This window comes from Schistocerca nitens, chromosome 5 (genome assembly GCF_023898315.1).
Source record: "Schistocerca nitens isolate TAMUIC-IGC-003100 chromosome 5, iqSchNite1.1, whole genome shotgun sequence".
NCBI lineage: Eukaryota > Metazoa > Arthropoda > Insecta > Orthoptera > Acrididae > Schistocerca > Schistocerca nitens.
Window position 1 is genome coordinate 298,331,511 of NC_064618.1, and position 15,649 is coordinate 298,347,159.

The following is a 15,649-nucleotide window of genomic DNA, read 5'->3' on the forward strand; positions in this document are numbered from 1 at the left end:
GAATACACACATAATTTTACATTTCATTCAACTCACTCATATGCTCAAACTATTTGGTCTGCAAAGTTGGAAGTAGCATCAGTATCTTCTGGAAAAGCTGCAGTATGTTTTCATTTTGGTTCTACTTGTCACACTCAACTTTTTAGACAATATACGGAATCTTTACAAAAAACCATTTTCTGGTGGTGATTTTTGACATGCAGGACACTATTTTGTTACTGAATTTAAATGAAACGTTATGCAAATGAGATCTTAAGAATATTCATATTTGCATATGCTCTAAACTGTGACTCACCCAGAGATCTCTAACATGATATAATTTGAGGTAAATGTGATGCACAATTCTGCATTCATGCATCAAAACCTCTTTGGCAACCTGTTTGATTTCATACTAATGATCAGAACTTATAAAAACATATTTTTTCTATTCAGGCATTTAATCTGCACATACCAAAAATTCAGTTGAATCCACCTGTTGATTTTCTTTGTGATAACAATGGAAAAACTATATTGACATTACTCTCGTTGCATTTATGCTTGAAGTAATATTTTCACAGCCAATGTTCACTAACATATCGCTTCCTGTTATAATTTTTTAAAATACTCCATTTTACTGTGCTTTTTCCATTATATGCTGCATAACAGATGACTTCCCTAACAGCTTCACTGCTGAGTGCCTGAACTGCAGACAGCAAATTTTTTGATGATTGTTATTGCTGGCAACATATCCTTTAAACTGGGTCAATACAATTTTGTTGGGTTGAAATGACAGTGAAAAAGGTGACAGCCTAATGACTGCATGGCTGTATGCTTTTGTCAGCACATATATTTAGTATATGGGGAACTGTGGTTTATTCAGAGATATTAGATCCAAAGTTCTGCTTTTTAAATTTATCACTTACTTCAGTGTTTTGAGCTGAAGGTACATGTGTCCTTTTTCACTTCTGCTATACTAGGCATCATGTCCGTAACAACAGAATGTTTGGCATCATTTTCTACAAAAATTGTTGACGCTGTAGGTACATAATGCTCAAACTGTTTCCCTTGACGGACCTCATACACCAATGTCCTGACCGAGAGACATTTGTTTCATGTTGAACTCTTCCACTGAGTAACATTTGAAAAACTAGCTACTAACAGTGTTCAGTATGACACAACACATGACAAATGATAACAAAATGAGGTAAAATATTAACTCTGGAGCTGTAAGAAGTTAAAATAAACAAATCCCAACACATAATCAGTGTTTTCACAGGACAGCTAGCTGCCTGAAACTACAGGATATACAATCTTGGAAATGTCATGGTGGGGTGAAAACCTGGGAATTGCAAGTGGTTGCTTGGGCAACAGGCCTCGTGATGGGGGAATTGCTGAATTTGTGCTGTGCCTTCCTCGTGAGCCTCACCTCACCATTTCCTTTGTAGCTGTTAGTTGTAAAGTAATTTTGAATAGACCATGGGTCGTACAGTCAAGGTATGGAAGTATGTACATTTTCTCCTTGTGCACTAATGCAGAGGCACATTTATGCTGCATGAGCTCACTTGTATCAACATGCCAAGGCAAGGTTTGATATGATGATGAAATTGTTAATGAAATATTTTGTGATTTTGCAGCAAATGGCTTGATATTTTTGAAGATGATAATGTGGATAATTTGGAAGATAGCTTGGACTATGTTCTTGAAGAATGTTGAAAACAAAGCATTAGATAGTTTTCTTGATATTGTGCCTCAAGATGTTGAAAACTAAGGGAGAGAGTGAGAACTTTATATCAAACAGATTCCGAGGAAGATTGTACTAAAACCATCCATGTTACCATTATTGAAGTCTGCTTAGAATATCTGGACAGTGCAGCATCACCAGTGTAGATGAGAACAGTGCAGATCTAGTCTTTTTTCCTATTTCAGTACAGATTATGTGATGCACTGCACAAGGTAGACTTCTACTGGAAATTGTTAGTGCTAATGCCCATTGTTCAGATACCCTCTCTCAAGAAATTACCATCGATGAAGGCAAGAGTAAATTTCTTATCCATGTGTGTTTCAGGCAGTAATTGTCTTAAAACCAAATAAATAAGGTCACCAGACAAAGCCCATCCCATTAAAAGGGCACATTGGTTACTTTATCTGTGTGATTCTCCACACAAAGAAAGCTTCATCATAGGTTTAAGAGTAGTCGAATCATAGCTGATAAGGAAAAGCTGAACGAAGCGAAAAAGAGCGTAAAGAGAGCAATGAGAGAAGCATTCAATGAATTCGAACATAAAACATTGGCAAACAATCTAAACAAGAACCCTAAAAAGTTTTGGTCATATGTAAAATCGGTAAGCGGATCTAAATCCCCTATTCAGTCACTCGTTGACCACGATGGCACCGAAACAGAGGACGACCGAAGAAAGGCAGAAATACTGAATTCAGTGTTCCGAAACTGTTTCACTGCGGAAAATCGTAACACGGTCCCTGACTTCAGCCGTCGCACGGACGCCAAAATGGAAAATATTGAAATAAACGATATCGGAATTGAAAAACAACTGCTATCACTTAGTAGCGGAAAAGCATCCGGACCAGACGAGATACCCTTAAGATTCTACAGTGATTATGCTAAAGAACTTGCCCCCTTTCTATCAGCAATTTATCGTAGATCTCTGGAAGAACGTAAAGTACCTAGCGACTGGAAGAAAGCGCAGGTCGTTCCCATTTTCAAGAAGGGTCATAAATCAGATGCGAATAATTATAGGCCTATTTCGCTTACGTCAATCTGTTGTAGAATAATGGAACATGTTTTATGTTCTCGTATTATGACGTTCTTAGATAATACAAATCTCCTTCATCATAACCAACATGGATTCCGCAAACAGAGATCATGTGAAACTCAGCTCGCCCTATTTGTCCAAGAAATTCACAGTGCCGTAGACACTGGCGAGCAGATTGATGCCGTATTCCTGGACTTCAGGAAGGCATTTGATACGGTTCCGCACTTACGTTTAGTGAAAAAAATACGAGCTTACGGAATATCGGACCAGGTTTGTGATTGGATTCAGGATTTCCTAGAAGAAAGAACACAACATGTCATTCTTAACGGTTCAAAATCTGCAGATGTAGAGGTAATTTCGGGAGTACCGCAAGGAAGCGTGATAGGACCTTTATTGTTTACAATATACATAAATGACTTAGTTGACAACATCGGTAGCTCCGTGAGGCTATTTGCAGATGACACGGTTGTCTACAAGAAAGTAGCAACATCAGAAGACTCGTACGTACTCCAGGAAGACCTGCAGAGGATTAATGAATGGTGCGACAGCTGGCAGCTTTCCCTAAACGTAGATAAATGTAATATAATGCGCATACATTGGGGCAGAAATCCATTCCAGTACGATTATGCCATAGGTGGTAAATCATTGGAAGCGGTAACGACCGTAAAATACTTAGGAGTTACTATCCGGAGCGATCTGAAGTGGAATGATCACATAAAACAAATAGTGGGAAAAGCAGGCGCCAGGTTGAGATTCATAGGAAGAATTCTAAGAAAATGTGACTCATCGACGAAAGAAGTAGCTTACAAAACCCTTGTTCGTCCGATTCTTGAGTATTGCTCATCAGTATGGGACCCTTACCAGGTTGGATTAATAGAAGAGATAGACATGATCCAGCGAAAAGCAGCGCGATTCGTCATGGGGACATTTAGTCAGTGCGAGAGCGTTACGGAGATGCTGAACAAGCTCCAGTGGTGGACACTTCAAGAAAGGCGTTACGCAATACGGAGAGGTTTATTATCGAAATTACGAGAGAGCACATTCCGGGAAGAGATGGGCAACATATTACTACCGCTCACATATATCTCGCGTAATGATCACAACGAAAAGATCCGAGAAATTAGAGCAAATACGGAGACTTACAAGCAGTCGTTCTTCCCACGCACAATTCGTGAATGGAACAGGGAAGGGGGGATCAGATAGTGGTACAATAAGTACCCTCCGCCACACACCGTAAGGTGGCTCGCGGAGTATAGATGTAGATAGATGTAGATGAAGTCTTGGGACTGAAATGATGTGTATGTATCTGTAGGTTGTATGGAATCAGTGCAGTAAGATGTCTCAATGCGGAGTCTTGACTAGGTAGCAGAAAGGAACTATCATGTTTGGATGCATCCATGACCACACCCTAAATGAAATTGCTTCATTTGTTTTTGTATCAAAGTAGAGTAGTTCCTGTCTACAAGGAATGGAGCATCACTCACAGCTATGTAATATGATGTAAGAATAGTGGTCGTAAACAGATTATAACTAACCAGAGACATGTGTCACACCTTGTCGATTGTTAAACCCAACTGAATGCTGCTATCAGTAAATGAAGCTGTAACTACACACCTACCAATGCAACTCTATGAGTCATAATTTCTATTTATTTGTTTACTGATTCTTTAAAATACGAAAATGAAGCATACTACAAATTTAGTGAAAGCTGTAGTGGGATGTTACAATAATGTAACATATTAGTTAACTTGTACCTTCATTATAATGCTGATAATGGATGTCGAAATCTGTTTGCTGCATCTTCCACCATTGATCATGTAATTCACTGGAACATTAGTTCAGCACATTGATAACAATAATGTACACAGTACTTCTGATTAATGGAAACCAAATACTTTTTCCATAGTACATTCACAGTTATACTTTGACCTGAACACAAACTTTCACTGAACATACCACCTGGAAGGGCGGAGCCACCAGTGCTTTTACATATTCTCAACAGTTGAAAACAGTAAGAGTACTGTTAACAATACTGTTTTGATTAAATTAGGCATGGAAATGAATTACAGTACAATTGGGACATGTTCTGACATACATAGTAAAATGTAAACACAGACTTGTTACTCAGTAATATGTAATGGCCATCATATTACTGACAAATTTCTCTCTCTCTCTCTCTCTCTCTTCCCCCCCCCCCCCCTCTCTCTCTTTTTTTCCCCCACACCATAACTTGGTCCTGTTTATTCAGGTTACCGTGAACAGAACCAAGATGTTTATTTAAACATCCATGTTGTGCTTTCTTCTGAATCTTCAAAATGAGTCTTCTAAGATGGCAACATCTCTATTCACAGAGATGCAAGCATATGTTCATGGTTTGATGCACACTCAGGCAGCCTACTGCACCTCAACTAGCTTGCTAAATCATGGGTCTTAATCTCATAGAAAACGTGTAGGAGCTATTTGGTCAAGTGAGTGGAACGGAGTTCTCAGCACTCCGCAGTCTAGTAACTCCATAAGATCCAACCATCAGTGAATGGCTTTGGGTGGGTATGGCATACCTGAAGAAACCTTCGGACTGAGTGAAGGCCATTACTGCTAGAGGCAGTGTTACACAGTATTAGCTTGATGTCTCCTTAGGATGGCTAATTTTTGGTCCAGTATGCTGACATCGTAAAGCTCTGTATGGAACTTTTTATGCAGCTAAGAATTGAGTCACAATGAATCTAATAAAAACCTTCCTCAAGGATTTGTCTGGGAAGGGTTACACACTCTACAGGTATGTGTTAAATGCATGTGCACACTCATACTCCATTGTACCTGTCTCTTTAAGAAACTACATTAGTTCCTCTATAAACCACAACATCTAGCTACATCCGCCAATCACCACTGATAAAACAGAAGTTGGAGTATAAAATAAAACAATTAATTGTGTTTAGTATATATTCTTGATTGGTTGCAGTTTGATTTGTCAGATGGGGGTTATTTGTCTTCCTACATCTACTGCAGCTTTTCCTTTGTTATGTACAAAAGCTATGCAGAAGTAGAGGAAGTTGAGCTTATTGCTTTTTAATCTGTGGAGTGGTGCCATTGGGCTTCTCTAGCACAGTATGTTAGTAAAAGAATGCTTGAGTATGTGTACTTTATACTCTTACAATACATTTTGCTGTTACTCTTGTTATAATCTGCTTGTAAATTTTTTTTTGCTATGAAGAGTATATAATATGGTATTTGATATCCAAAATATAAATTTATTTATTGTAATAATCAAGTTCCTATGATCGCTGATATATAGGAGTGGACTAGATGTGGAAGGGAAGGGAAGTCATTATTGCCTTAGCTTGAGAGAGGTGCAAATGACCCATCCTGCATCTGTTCATAACCCTCATACTGTTTTTTGGCCTCAGTATTGATCAGGACAGTAGAACTAAAATATATATTTATTATACTTTTAGTAGCTGCCCAAAGGACTAACCTGCTCTGTTGCAGTTATTGTTAGTGCCCATTTTTTCTTTCATTTTGAGTAAACGTCTGCCAAAGGCTCTAAAATATATACAGTGGGAACAGACAATTTTTTTCCACTTATTAATTCAAAATCCTTGTAATTTGGATTGATATTGTTGTAAGGATATCCATTACGATGAATGTAATGTAATTGGATAGATAAAAAAAATCTTCTCTGAAGGGGAAGGAAGAGGGGTAAAGGTAGAGGACTGGAGAGGTTTAGAAAAAGGGATAGAGTTTGGAAAAGTTGCCCAGAACCCTGAGTCAAGGGAATTTACCAGATGGAATGAAAAAGAAAGACTGATTGTTGGAGACAGTGTGTTCTCCTGCTGCCACATGGGGAGTTGTTATTTTTACCATTAGGATGAATGTAATTTTTGATGAGCTTTAAAAATCATTTTAAGCAGTATGAAATACTCATTGCAACTTATCCTTTAAAGAGCACTACAAACACTAACATTCCCAGCAAGAACTAAAGAATTACCAAAATTATTTCATGTTTTCTCCTTCAAGATGCTGTAGATTTAATGTAGGGTGATGTTTGTAGGTTGATGGCTAGAAACTACAGGGACTTTTCATGTCTAATTTTTTGAAAGTGACCCACTTGCCCTCTTGGATTTTGATGAATTTTTGTATATAGAGTACCTCATGTCTCAAACAAACTTTGATCAAGCTTTAATTTCTCCAGTGGAATACTTGTAGAGATACAACCACTTGTTTGACACCATACCCTGACCACTTACCAACTTTGAGACCTTACCAACTTTGAGAACTAATATCTCTCTTGTTATTTTTTTAAGCATGGAACTTGGCTGGCTTGTACAACATTTTGCAGTCTATTTTATGGTAGTAACAATTATTATTTCTGTCTGTGCCATAAGTAGATAAATTGTATCGCAGTTGGCCTAGTGTAAAGTTGACGATTTTTGTAAAATGGCTAAAAATAGGGTATTTTCAATCCCATTTTGCACAAAAGTGTCTTTTAGAAATGTTTTAGAACCACTCTCATTAGAATGAGTATGTTTTGAACATCCTAACACTGGCATACAGTGTCAAAAAGAGTGCCAACCAGCTAAGTTTCATGTTTGAAAAAAAATACCAAGAGAGATATCAGGCCTCAAAGTTGGTGAAAGCTCAGTGTCGTACTGTATATGGTCAGGGTATGGGGTCAAACAAACGGCTGTATCTCAACAAATATTCCACTGGAAAATCTAAACATAATCAAAGTTCATTTGAGACATGTGGTACTCTACATATGAAATTTCAGCAAAATCCAAGAGGATCGAGCAGGCAGTCCTAGATCACTTGACATGGAATGACCCCATCTGCTGCTGTTTGTCATGTCCTATGATTTATACACCAACAATGAAAACTGTTTTCACTACTAACATTTGAATTAGCTGGTCACAGGCAAAGCAGCAGAATATACCTGTGATTTTGTAACTTCTCGAACAGGAACAAACTAAAAGGTTTAACCATCAGGTGGTGCTTATGTACAGGTAAAGGGATAAATATTTCAAGTTTCCTTTCTGAGATCTAAAATTTAAGATTTCATTTTTAAATTATTAATGTTTAAGTGCTCTCTCTTACGTACAATCACATAACTTAAACTTAGTTTTAATGTGAAAGATTGTCCTGAAATTGGAACAATGTAGGTAAAAACAAAGGTTTTCATATTCCTTCATCAATGAATGTCTGTGCTGAATGTGAATTCTTGTATGTTGTATCTGAAAATGAAATGCAGTTGAACAAAAGCCAGCCAACTAGTAACATAGATTAATGTATTTATAAGCCTTTATCGTACCAGTTTACTACATAATCGAGATATCCTGTACTGATTTATTGTCAACTGTTTCAGTGAAATATAAAATATTATATAGAAGACATTGCTTAATTGTAATACAGAAGAATGTTCGAATGTTTTTGGTTAAGAAGAAATATCAACCTAGAATAAAGGGACTCACCAAAATCAACAGGCTAAAGGTAAAACATTTGCTGTTTGTTTCTACCATTACAGCTAACACGAATTAGTAGATAAAAATAGCAGCTGAATTGTGTAATAGAAAGACCAGCAGTTTTTGTAAAGCAACTACCCTCTATATATGAAGTAATTCACATAATTATCATTCTGAGTGGATTACCACTCTTCATAATTGGTTGTTAATATACTTTTCAGAACTAGCATGTGGTGTTTCTCTTTCTGAGGTTTTTTTTCCAGTAGCAGGTTCAATCCATTCTGAGAAAAGACAGCTAACTCAGAAAAAATTGTTGCCATCTCATTTCCTTTGCTACTGTGTAAAACCTGTCAAGTTTTTCTTTTGCTAATGTATAACAAAATTTGGTAAAAATAAAGGCCCACTGATGATACTGAACTGCAGTGAAACATGTCAGGGTATAGAAGTAAAGGGATAGCTGTGTTGTTTTTCTCAAGGCAGAATCCTTTCAAACACAAATTTATGTGTTTTTAATATTTATTAGAGTGACAGCACATCTGTGCACTAACCTTTGACACACAAAGAGGGAACAGCACTTGACAGTCTCATCTGACATGTCAACACTCATTACATTGCAGTAAAATTATTCCTATGGGTATACCATCAAGTTCAGCACTTGACTGATTAGCATTTTGTTAGCATCTGAAACTGACAAACCTCTAGCTGACTCCTCATCAGTCCTATAATGTCTTAGTTAATAGAATTTTTACCCAATATTATTAATACTGGATCTTCTTCTTACAGAAATAATCTTCAAAGCTACATCTGTATCCTAACCTGAATTGGAAGTACATACTCCCATCAAATTAATAACCTTCTGTTGCATCATCTGTGGAAATGGGCCAAAATACGCATTTCCATTAGTATTTAATGTCACTGATGAGTTTATGAGAACGAGATGTAGGATCCATTCACTTTTCAACAATATAAATTTGTTGTTTTCACTCCATTGCAATCCAAGTTTAGGATTTACAGATTTTGGGCCAGGACAGTAATAGGAAGCCTGAATGTTCTATGCTTTTAGTATTGTTTAATATGGTTTTTGTTAATTTAGCCTTCCATTAAATTAAAATAAAGATCAACAAGAATCAACTCCTCATGAAAGAAAAAAATTAATGTATTAAATAAATGTCCATTAAAAAAATAATAGCCTAATAAGACATTACCTGTGACTGCACTAGCTGCAGGAGTACGAACATTAGTGTAAGCAATTTTAAGACACTACAAGCCTACATTAGCAGCTTCTGCCTGCTAATTCATAACTTCACTCATTACAGTCTTGATGATGCTCTTTCTCAATGACATTTCTGAAACATGATTTGTAAATGAATGAATGAATGAATGAGTGCATTCTAGATGAATCAACAGTAACTGAAGAGAATGACTGTATAGCCAATAACATGTGCTTGACCCATTTTTCTGCTGTTAATTTTGTTCCTGATTTCTCATTCTTTGCCTTCTGATGCATAATTCTTAATATCTTCATTTCTGCTCTTTTCTGTTATTATTTCTTCTTTTGCTTAAGAAATGCACTGTTCTTAATCATCACTTATCCGGTTAAGATTTCTACAAGTTCTTGTTTGCTATTTAATTTTTGCAATGATTTATAAGCCATGATTTATAAGCCACTGTTGTTCAACATGATATAAGCTGTTTCTGTCTCTTTTCAGGACAATCTTAGTAGGATGGAGAAAATTATTCCTCAGCTCAAAAAGGACAAAGAATCCAGTGCAGCAGAAGTAAAAAAACTCCACAGTGATATTGAGACAGCATTGAAAAAAATTAAGGTTGGTAGTATTTACAGGTGTATCAGTTGTGAAACATTTTGGTATTTGTCATTTATTGAGGCATGAAATATTTAATGTGGTCTCTCTCTCTCTCACCCTCTCTGTGGGTATGAAGTGCCAATAGCAAGTAATTTTGTTCTGTAGGTCAGTGGGCAGGGGGGTGGGGATTGACAGTAAATTACATCTTGCTGGTGTTTGTTAACAGCTGTATTTTGTGTTTTAAATGTAATCAGTGGACTGATTAGTTTGCAGACTGGGTTTGTTATGCTGCTGTTGATGAAGACAAATAAACACTACACAGTACACATAAAATTGCATATTAGGTTCTTTTAAATCATAAGGATGAATACAAATGAGACCAGTTAGACAAGTAGAAACCAAGAATACTAAGAAATAAGAAAAAAGAATGAAACCCAGCACACAAAGAAGGATCTACAATAGACTGGTGCAAGAATTGAAAAAGAGGCTGCATTGATGAAATCCAGATCAAGTGGACCAAACATTTTGTCCCTAAAACAAAGGAATAGTTTTCAGTTTAACTGTGAATGTCTGAATAAATTCAGTATAGGAAACATCTAGAGGCAAGTCCATGTTATGGATGTATTGAACCTAGGTGAGCCTATAATTGATCCAAATGACTGTAGGTCAATATCTTTGCTGAGCTTCTGTACCAAGTGATTGGATGATTGATTCTGAAGCAGTAATCAGTAGAAATAGAATCCCTCCTCATATAAAAAAAAATTCAGCCACAGAACTCACAAATCCAAATCCTCAATCTAATGCAGCACTGGCCCTGTGAGAATGCCTAGAAAAGAACCTTACTGAAGCTATGTTTGTACATCTGACTGCAGCTTAGGACACAATAAAGCAAACAGCTTTCATGAAGAAATCATACCACTCCATAAAAGCCTACAAAAAGACCAGAGGGTCAACAAAGTCAGTGGAAACACCAAAAATATGTACTCCCACAGAATAGTGTGCTTTCACCTAACCTCTTTAATGTGTTTACAAATGGTTGACAAGTGTGGGTGCTATTGGGAAGTTTTCTTATGCTGACAATCTGATGTTTTCAGTACAAGAATATACACTGATCAGCCACAACATTATGACCACCTACCTAACAGCCAGTATGTACGCCTTTGGCCAGATAACAATGGTGACTTGTCATGGTATGGAAGCAATGAGGCCTTGGTAGGGTGCTGGAGGGAGTTAGTACCACATCTGCATGCACAAGTCACCTAATTCCATTAAATTCTGGGAAGGGGGCGATGGGTTCTGATGCCGCATTCAATCACATCCCAGATGTGTTCTACCGGGTTCAGATATGGTAAGTTGAGGGGCCAGTACATCAATTGGAACTCACCACTCTGTTCCTTGAACCACTCCATCACACTCCTGGCCTTGTGTCATGGCACATTATCTTGCTGAAAAATGCCACTGCCATTGGGAAACATGATTGTCATGAATGGGTGTACATGTTCTGCACCAATCTACAATACTCCATGGCCATCATGGTGCCTTGCATGAGCTCCACTGTATCCATGGATGACCATATAAGTGTTCCCTAGAGCATAATACAGTTGCCGCCAGCTTGTCTCCGTCCCACAGTAAAGGTGTCAAGGAGCTATTCCCCTGGAAGATGACAGATTTGTGCCCTCCCATTGGCATGACCTGTCAGAAGATGCAACGCTCTGCCACTGTGCCAATGTCCAGTACCGATGGTCACGTTCCCATTTCAGTCATAGTTGCCAATGTCTAGGTGTTAACATTGGCACATACATGGGTCATCAGCTGCAGAGGCTCATCGTTAGGAGTGTTTAGTGCATTGTGTTTTCAAACACACTTGTACTCTGCCCAGCATTAAAGTCTGATGTTAGTTGTGGCACAGTTTGCTGCCTGTCCCTGTCAGCCCAGCCTACGACATCCGACATCACTAATGAGGGGTGGCTGCCCAACCCCATGATGTCTGGACATGGTTTCACCACATGTTGTAGACATCAACCACAGTACTCCTCGAACACCCAACAAGTCATGCAGTTTCTGAAATGCTCATGTCGAGCCTCCAGACCGTAACAATCTGCCTTGGCAAGGCAGTATTCTGCTTTTATCTAGTATAGGTCTGTCCACACTGTATAGATGGAATCGCCTTAAACATGACAAGTAGACTTATCACAGAGTATGTAACATCATTTCCACTGTAAATATACAACTTTATGCTGACATTCTCCTCCATAATACCAAAAAGTGCTGCACAGAATGAATAAATCAAGGTGTGAACATATGGATTTAATCCACAACATGGATACCAGCTCCTTTGAGTGGAAATGAAATTTGGAGCTAGCTTCTTGAATACTTATGTTGACCTTATGTATGGGCTGATACTGGCAAAATTAATTCTGTGAAGACAAGGAGGAGACACCATAAATGGAGACACTGTTGCAAGTCCATGGACTTTGCGGAGGTCACTGAAAAGACTGCACACAGATGTTGTTTGATTCAAGGACAGTCCAAAATAATTCACATTTTTAAACAATTTTATCAAAAAAGAAGTTTAGAAATCCTTTTTTTTTATCAAAGTTATTTAATCTAACACCTTGACTGTCATTATGGACATTTTATAAAAGTCTCTATGATTGTCTCTTGGTTTGCCTGATAATCTGGTGTGAACTTTTTCTTGATATTTTTGAGGTTGGTTGCATTTTATTCTGTTTTGTGTGTTTGAAATTTTAACCATGCGTGATGTCTTCCTTCATGAATTTTGTCATATTCTGAGTTCCACCAGACCTGTCTTTTATGTGGGTTCAATGGGTATAAATTTTCTGCTTGCTGCCTGAGAATTTGAACCAGTTCTTCTAAATAATCTGTCAGTTTTATGTTTTGTGTGACTTCACTCTATTTATCATTTCTATTTAATTGGTGGGGATCAAAGTTCTCTAATTTGTGGTTGACCTGTAGGAGGATGCTCTGAACAGCCGGTGTGGATGTGGGAGAGGAAAGATTGAGGACTTTTATTAAGGATAGGAGTTGACGGGTGTGTTCATTGGCTGTGTTGATGTGTAGGTGAAGGATTAGGTGGGTGAGGGCAATGGATTGTTCAGTTTGGGACTGGTATAGGGACTGATGGAAAGAAGGGTTGCAGCCAGAGATGGGAACTTTAAGTGTGAGGCCTTTGGGGGTACTGCCAAATGTCAGACAAGCCTCAGAAAATACGTAAAATATGCGAGCGTAATCTGGCCAGGGTGAAGGCATGTTTGTGGAGGGAATGTAAATAAAACATAATGGGGTCGTTGTCGGGGCATTGTGAGGGTGACATGGTATTAGAAGGTGGAAAGTGTAACATGAGGCTGAAATGAAAATGAAAATAAAAATATATGGGGAGAAATAAAGGTGAACTAGAAAGTAACTGGAGATCTGTTGTGAAAAAAGTCGAAAAAGTGTTGGTTAAAGCTGGGCTATGTTGATCCTGTGGTGAACTTGGGTTGGTAGACAACGATGTGCACAAAGGTTAGGTGGTTGTTTTGCCGCTAAACCATGTTAAAGGATTGAGAAATTCAGGAATATTTTGAAAAAACTACGTGTAAATGTATTAAAAGGAGTGGTTTTGTGGTGGCAGATTACGAAAATGAGGCGAACAATTGTCTGGCGAAGAAATAATGACGTTAAAACCTGTGGGAAGCAGCTAAAAATTAACAGTGATGTGGGAAAAACGGAAATGGAAAAAAACGAAAGTTATCAGAACTAGCTGAAATGGTTGTTTAATAGGTGAAAGGACCTGTTTGTGAACTAGAAACGGTGGATTTTATAGCAGCGGTAGTGTTGAAAGCGGAAAAAAATTTTTTTGGTTATGGTTTGGAAGTGGGTGACGTATTATTGAGTATATATAGGCGGGATAAAATTGTATAGTAGATTACGGTAAAAGGAAGAAGGTGAATACAAAATGAAACTATTGGCAAAAACAGAAAGAGAAAATAAGAAGACAGAAAAGATTTCGAAATGCAACAGTGACAATAACAAATGTAATTGTTGGGTTCAAATTAATGATATGAATATAATAGAGGGAAACATTCCACGTGGGAAAAATATATCTAAAAACAAAGATGATGTGACTTACCAAACGAAAGCGCTGGCACGTCGATAGACACACAAACATACACACAAAATTCTAGCTTTCGCAACCAACGGTTGCTTCGTCAGGAAAGAGGGAAGGAGAGGGAAAGACGAAAGGATGTGGGTTTTAAGGGAGAGGGTAAGGAGTCATTCCAATCCCGGGAGCGGAAAGACTTACCTTAGGGGGAAAAAGGACGGATATATATATATATATATATATAGACACACACACACACACACACACACACACACACACACACACACACACACACACACACACACACACACACACACAAGCAGACATATTCAATGGCAAAGAGTTTGGGCAGAGATGTCAGTCGAGGCGGAAGTGCAGAGGCAAAAATGTTGTTGAATGACAGGTGAGGTATGAGTGGCGGCAACTTGAAATTAGCGGAGATTGAGGCCTGGTGGATAACAGGAAGAGAGGATATATTGAAGAGCAAGTTCCCATCTCCGGAGTTCGGATAGGTTGGTGTTAGTGGGAAGTATCCAGATAACCCGGACAGTGTAACACTGTGCCAAGATGTGCTGGCCGTGCACCAAGGCATGTTTAGCCACAGGGCGATCCTCATTACCAACAAACACTGTCTGCCTGTGTCCATTCATGCGAATGGACAGTTTGTTGCTGGTCATTCCCACATAGAATGCATCACAGTGTAGGCAGGTCAGTTGGTAAACCACGTGGGCGCTTTCACACGTGGCTCTGCCTTTGATCGTGTACTCCTTCCGGGTTACAGGACTGGAGTAGGTGGTGGTGGGAGGGTGCATGGGACAGGTTTTATACCGGGGGCAGTTACAAGGGTAGGAGCCAGAGGGTAGGGAAGGTGGTTCTGGGATTTCATAGGAATGAACTAAGAGGTTACGAAGGTTAGGTGGATGGCGGGAAGACACTCTTGGTGGAGTGGGGAGGATTTAATGAAGGATGGATCTCATTTCAGGGCAGGATTTGAGGAAGTCATATCCCTGCTGGAGAGCCATATTCAGAGTCTGATCCAGTCCCGGAAAGTGTCCTGTCACAAGTGGGGCACTTTTGTGTTTTTTCTGTGGGAGTTTCTGGGTTTGAGAGGATGAGGAAGTGGCTCTGGTTATTTGCTTCTGTACCAGGTCGGGAGGGTAGTTGCAGGATGCGAAAGCTGTTGTCAGGTTGTTGGTGTAATGGCTCAGGGATTCCGGACTGGACCAGATTCGTTTGCCACGAAGACTTAGGCTGTAGGGAAGGGACCGTTTGATGTGGAATGGATGGCAGCTGTCATAATGGAGGTACTGTTGCTTGTTGGTGGGTTTGATGTGGACGGACGTGTGAAGCTGGCCATTGGACATGTGGAGGTCAATATCAAGGAAAGTGGCATGGGATTTGGAGTAGGACCAGGTGAATCTTATGGAAGCCCCCATAGAACATATCTCTGCCTACGTATATCAACACCTTCAACCCATTACATGCAGTCTCCCATCCTTCATCAAAGACACCAACCACTTTCTCGAACGCCTG

General features: G+C 38.8%; 1 protein-coding gene across 4 annotated transcripts in view; it reads left to right on the plus strand.

Moving 5' to 3' along the window:
• The window catches only part of LOC126259235 (myosin heavy chain 95F), a 399,009-nt gene that overhangs the window by 329,045 nt on the left and 54,315 nt on the right, over positions 1-15,649 (plus strand). For all 4 annotated transcript variants that reach the window (XM_049955854.1, XM_049955856.1, XM_049955853.1 and 1 more), the window contains 2 exons: positions 8,110-8,234; positions 9,916-10,032. In XM_049955854.1, coding sequence (XP_049811811.1) covers positions 8,110-8,234; positions 9,916-10,032 — 242 coding nt within the window. The remainder of the gene's footprint in view (positions 1-8,109; positions 8,235-9,915; positions 10,033-15,649) is intronic.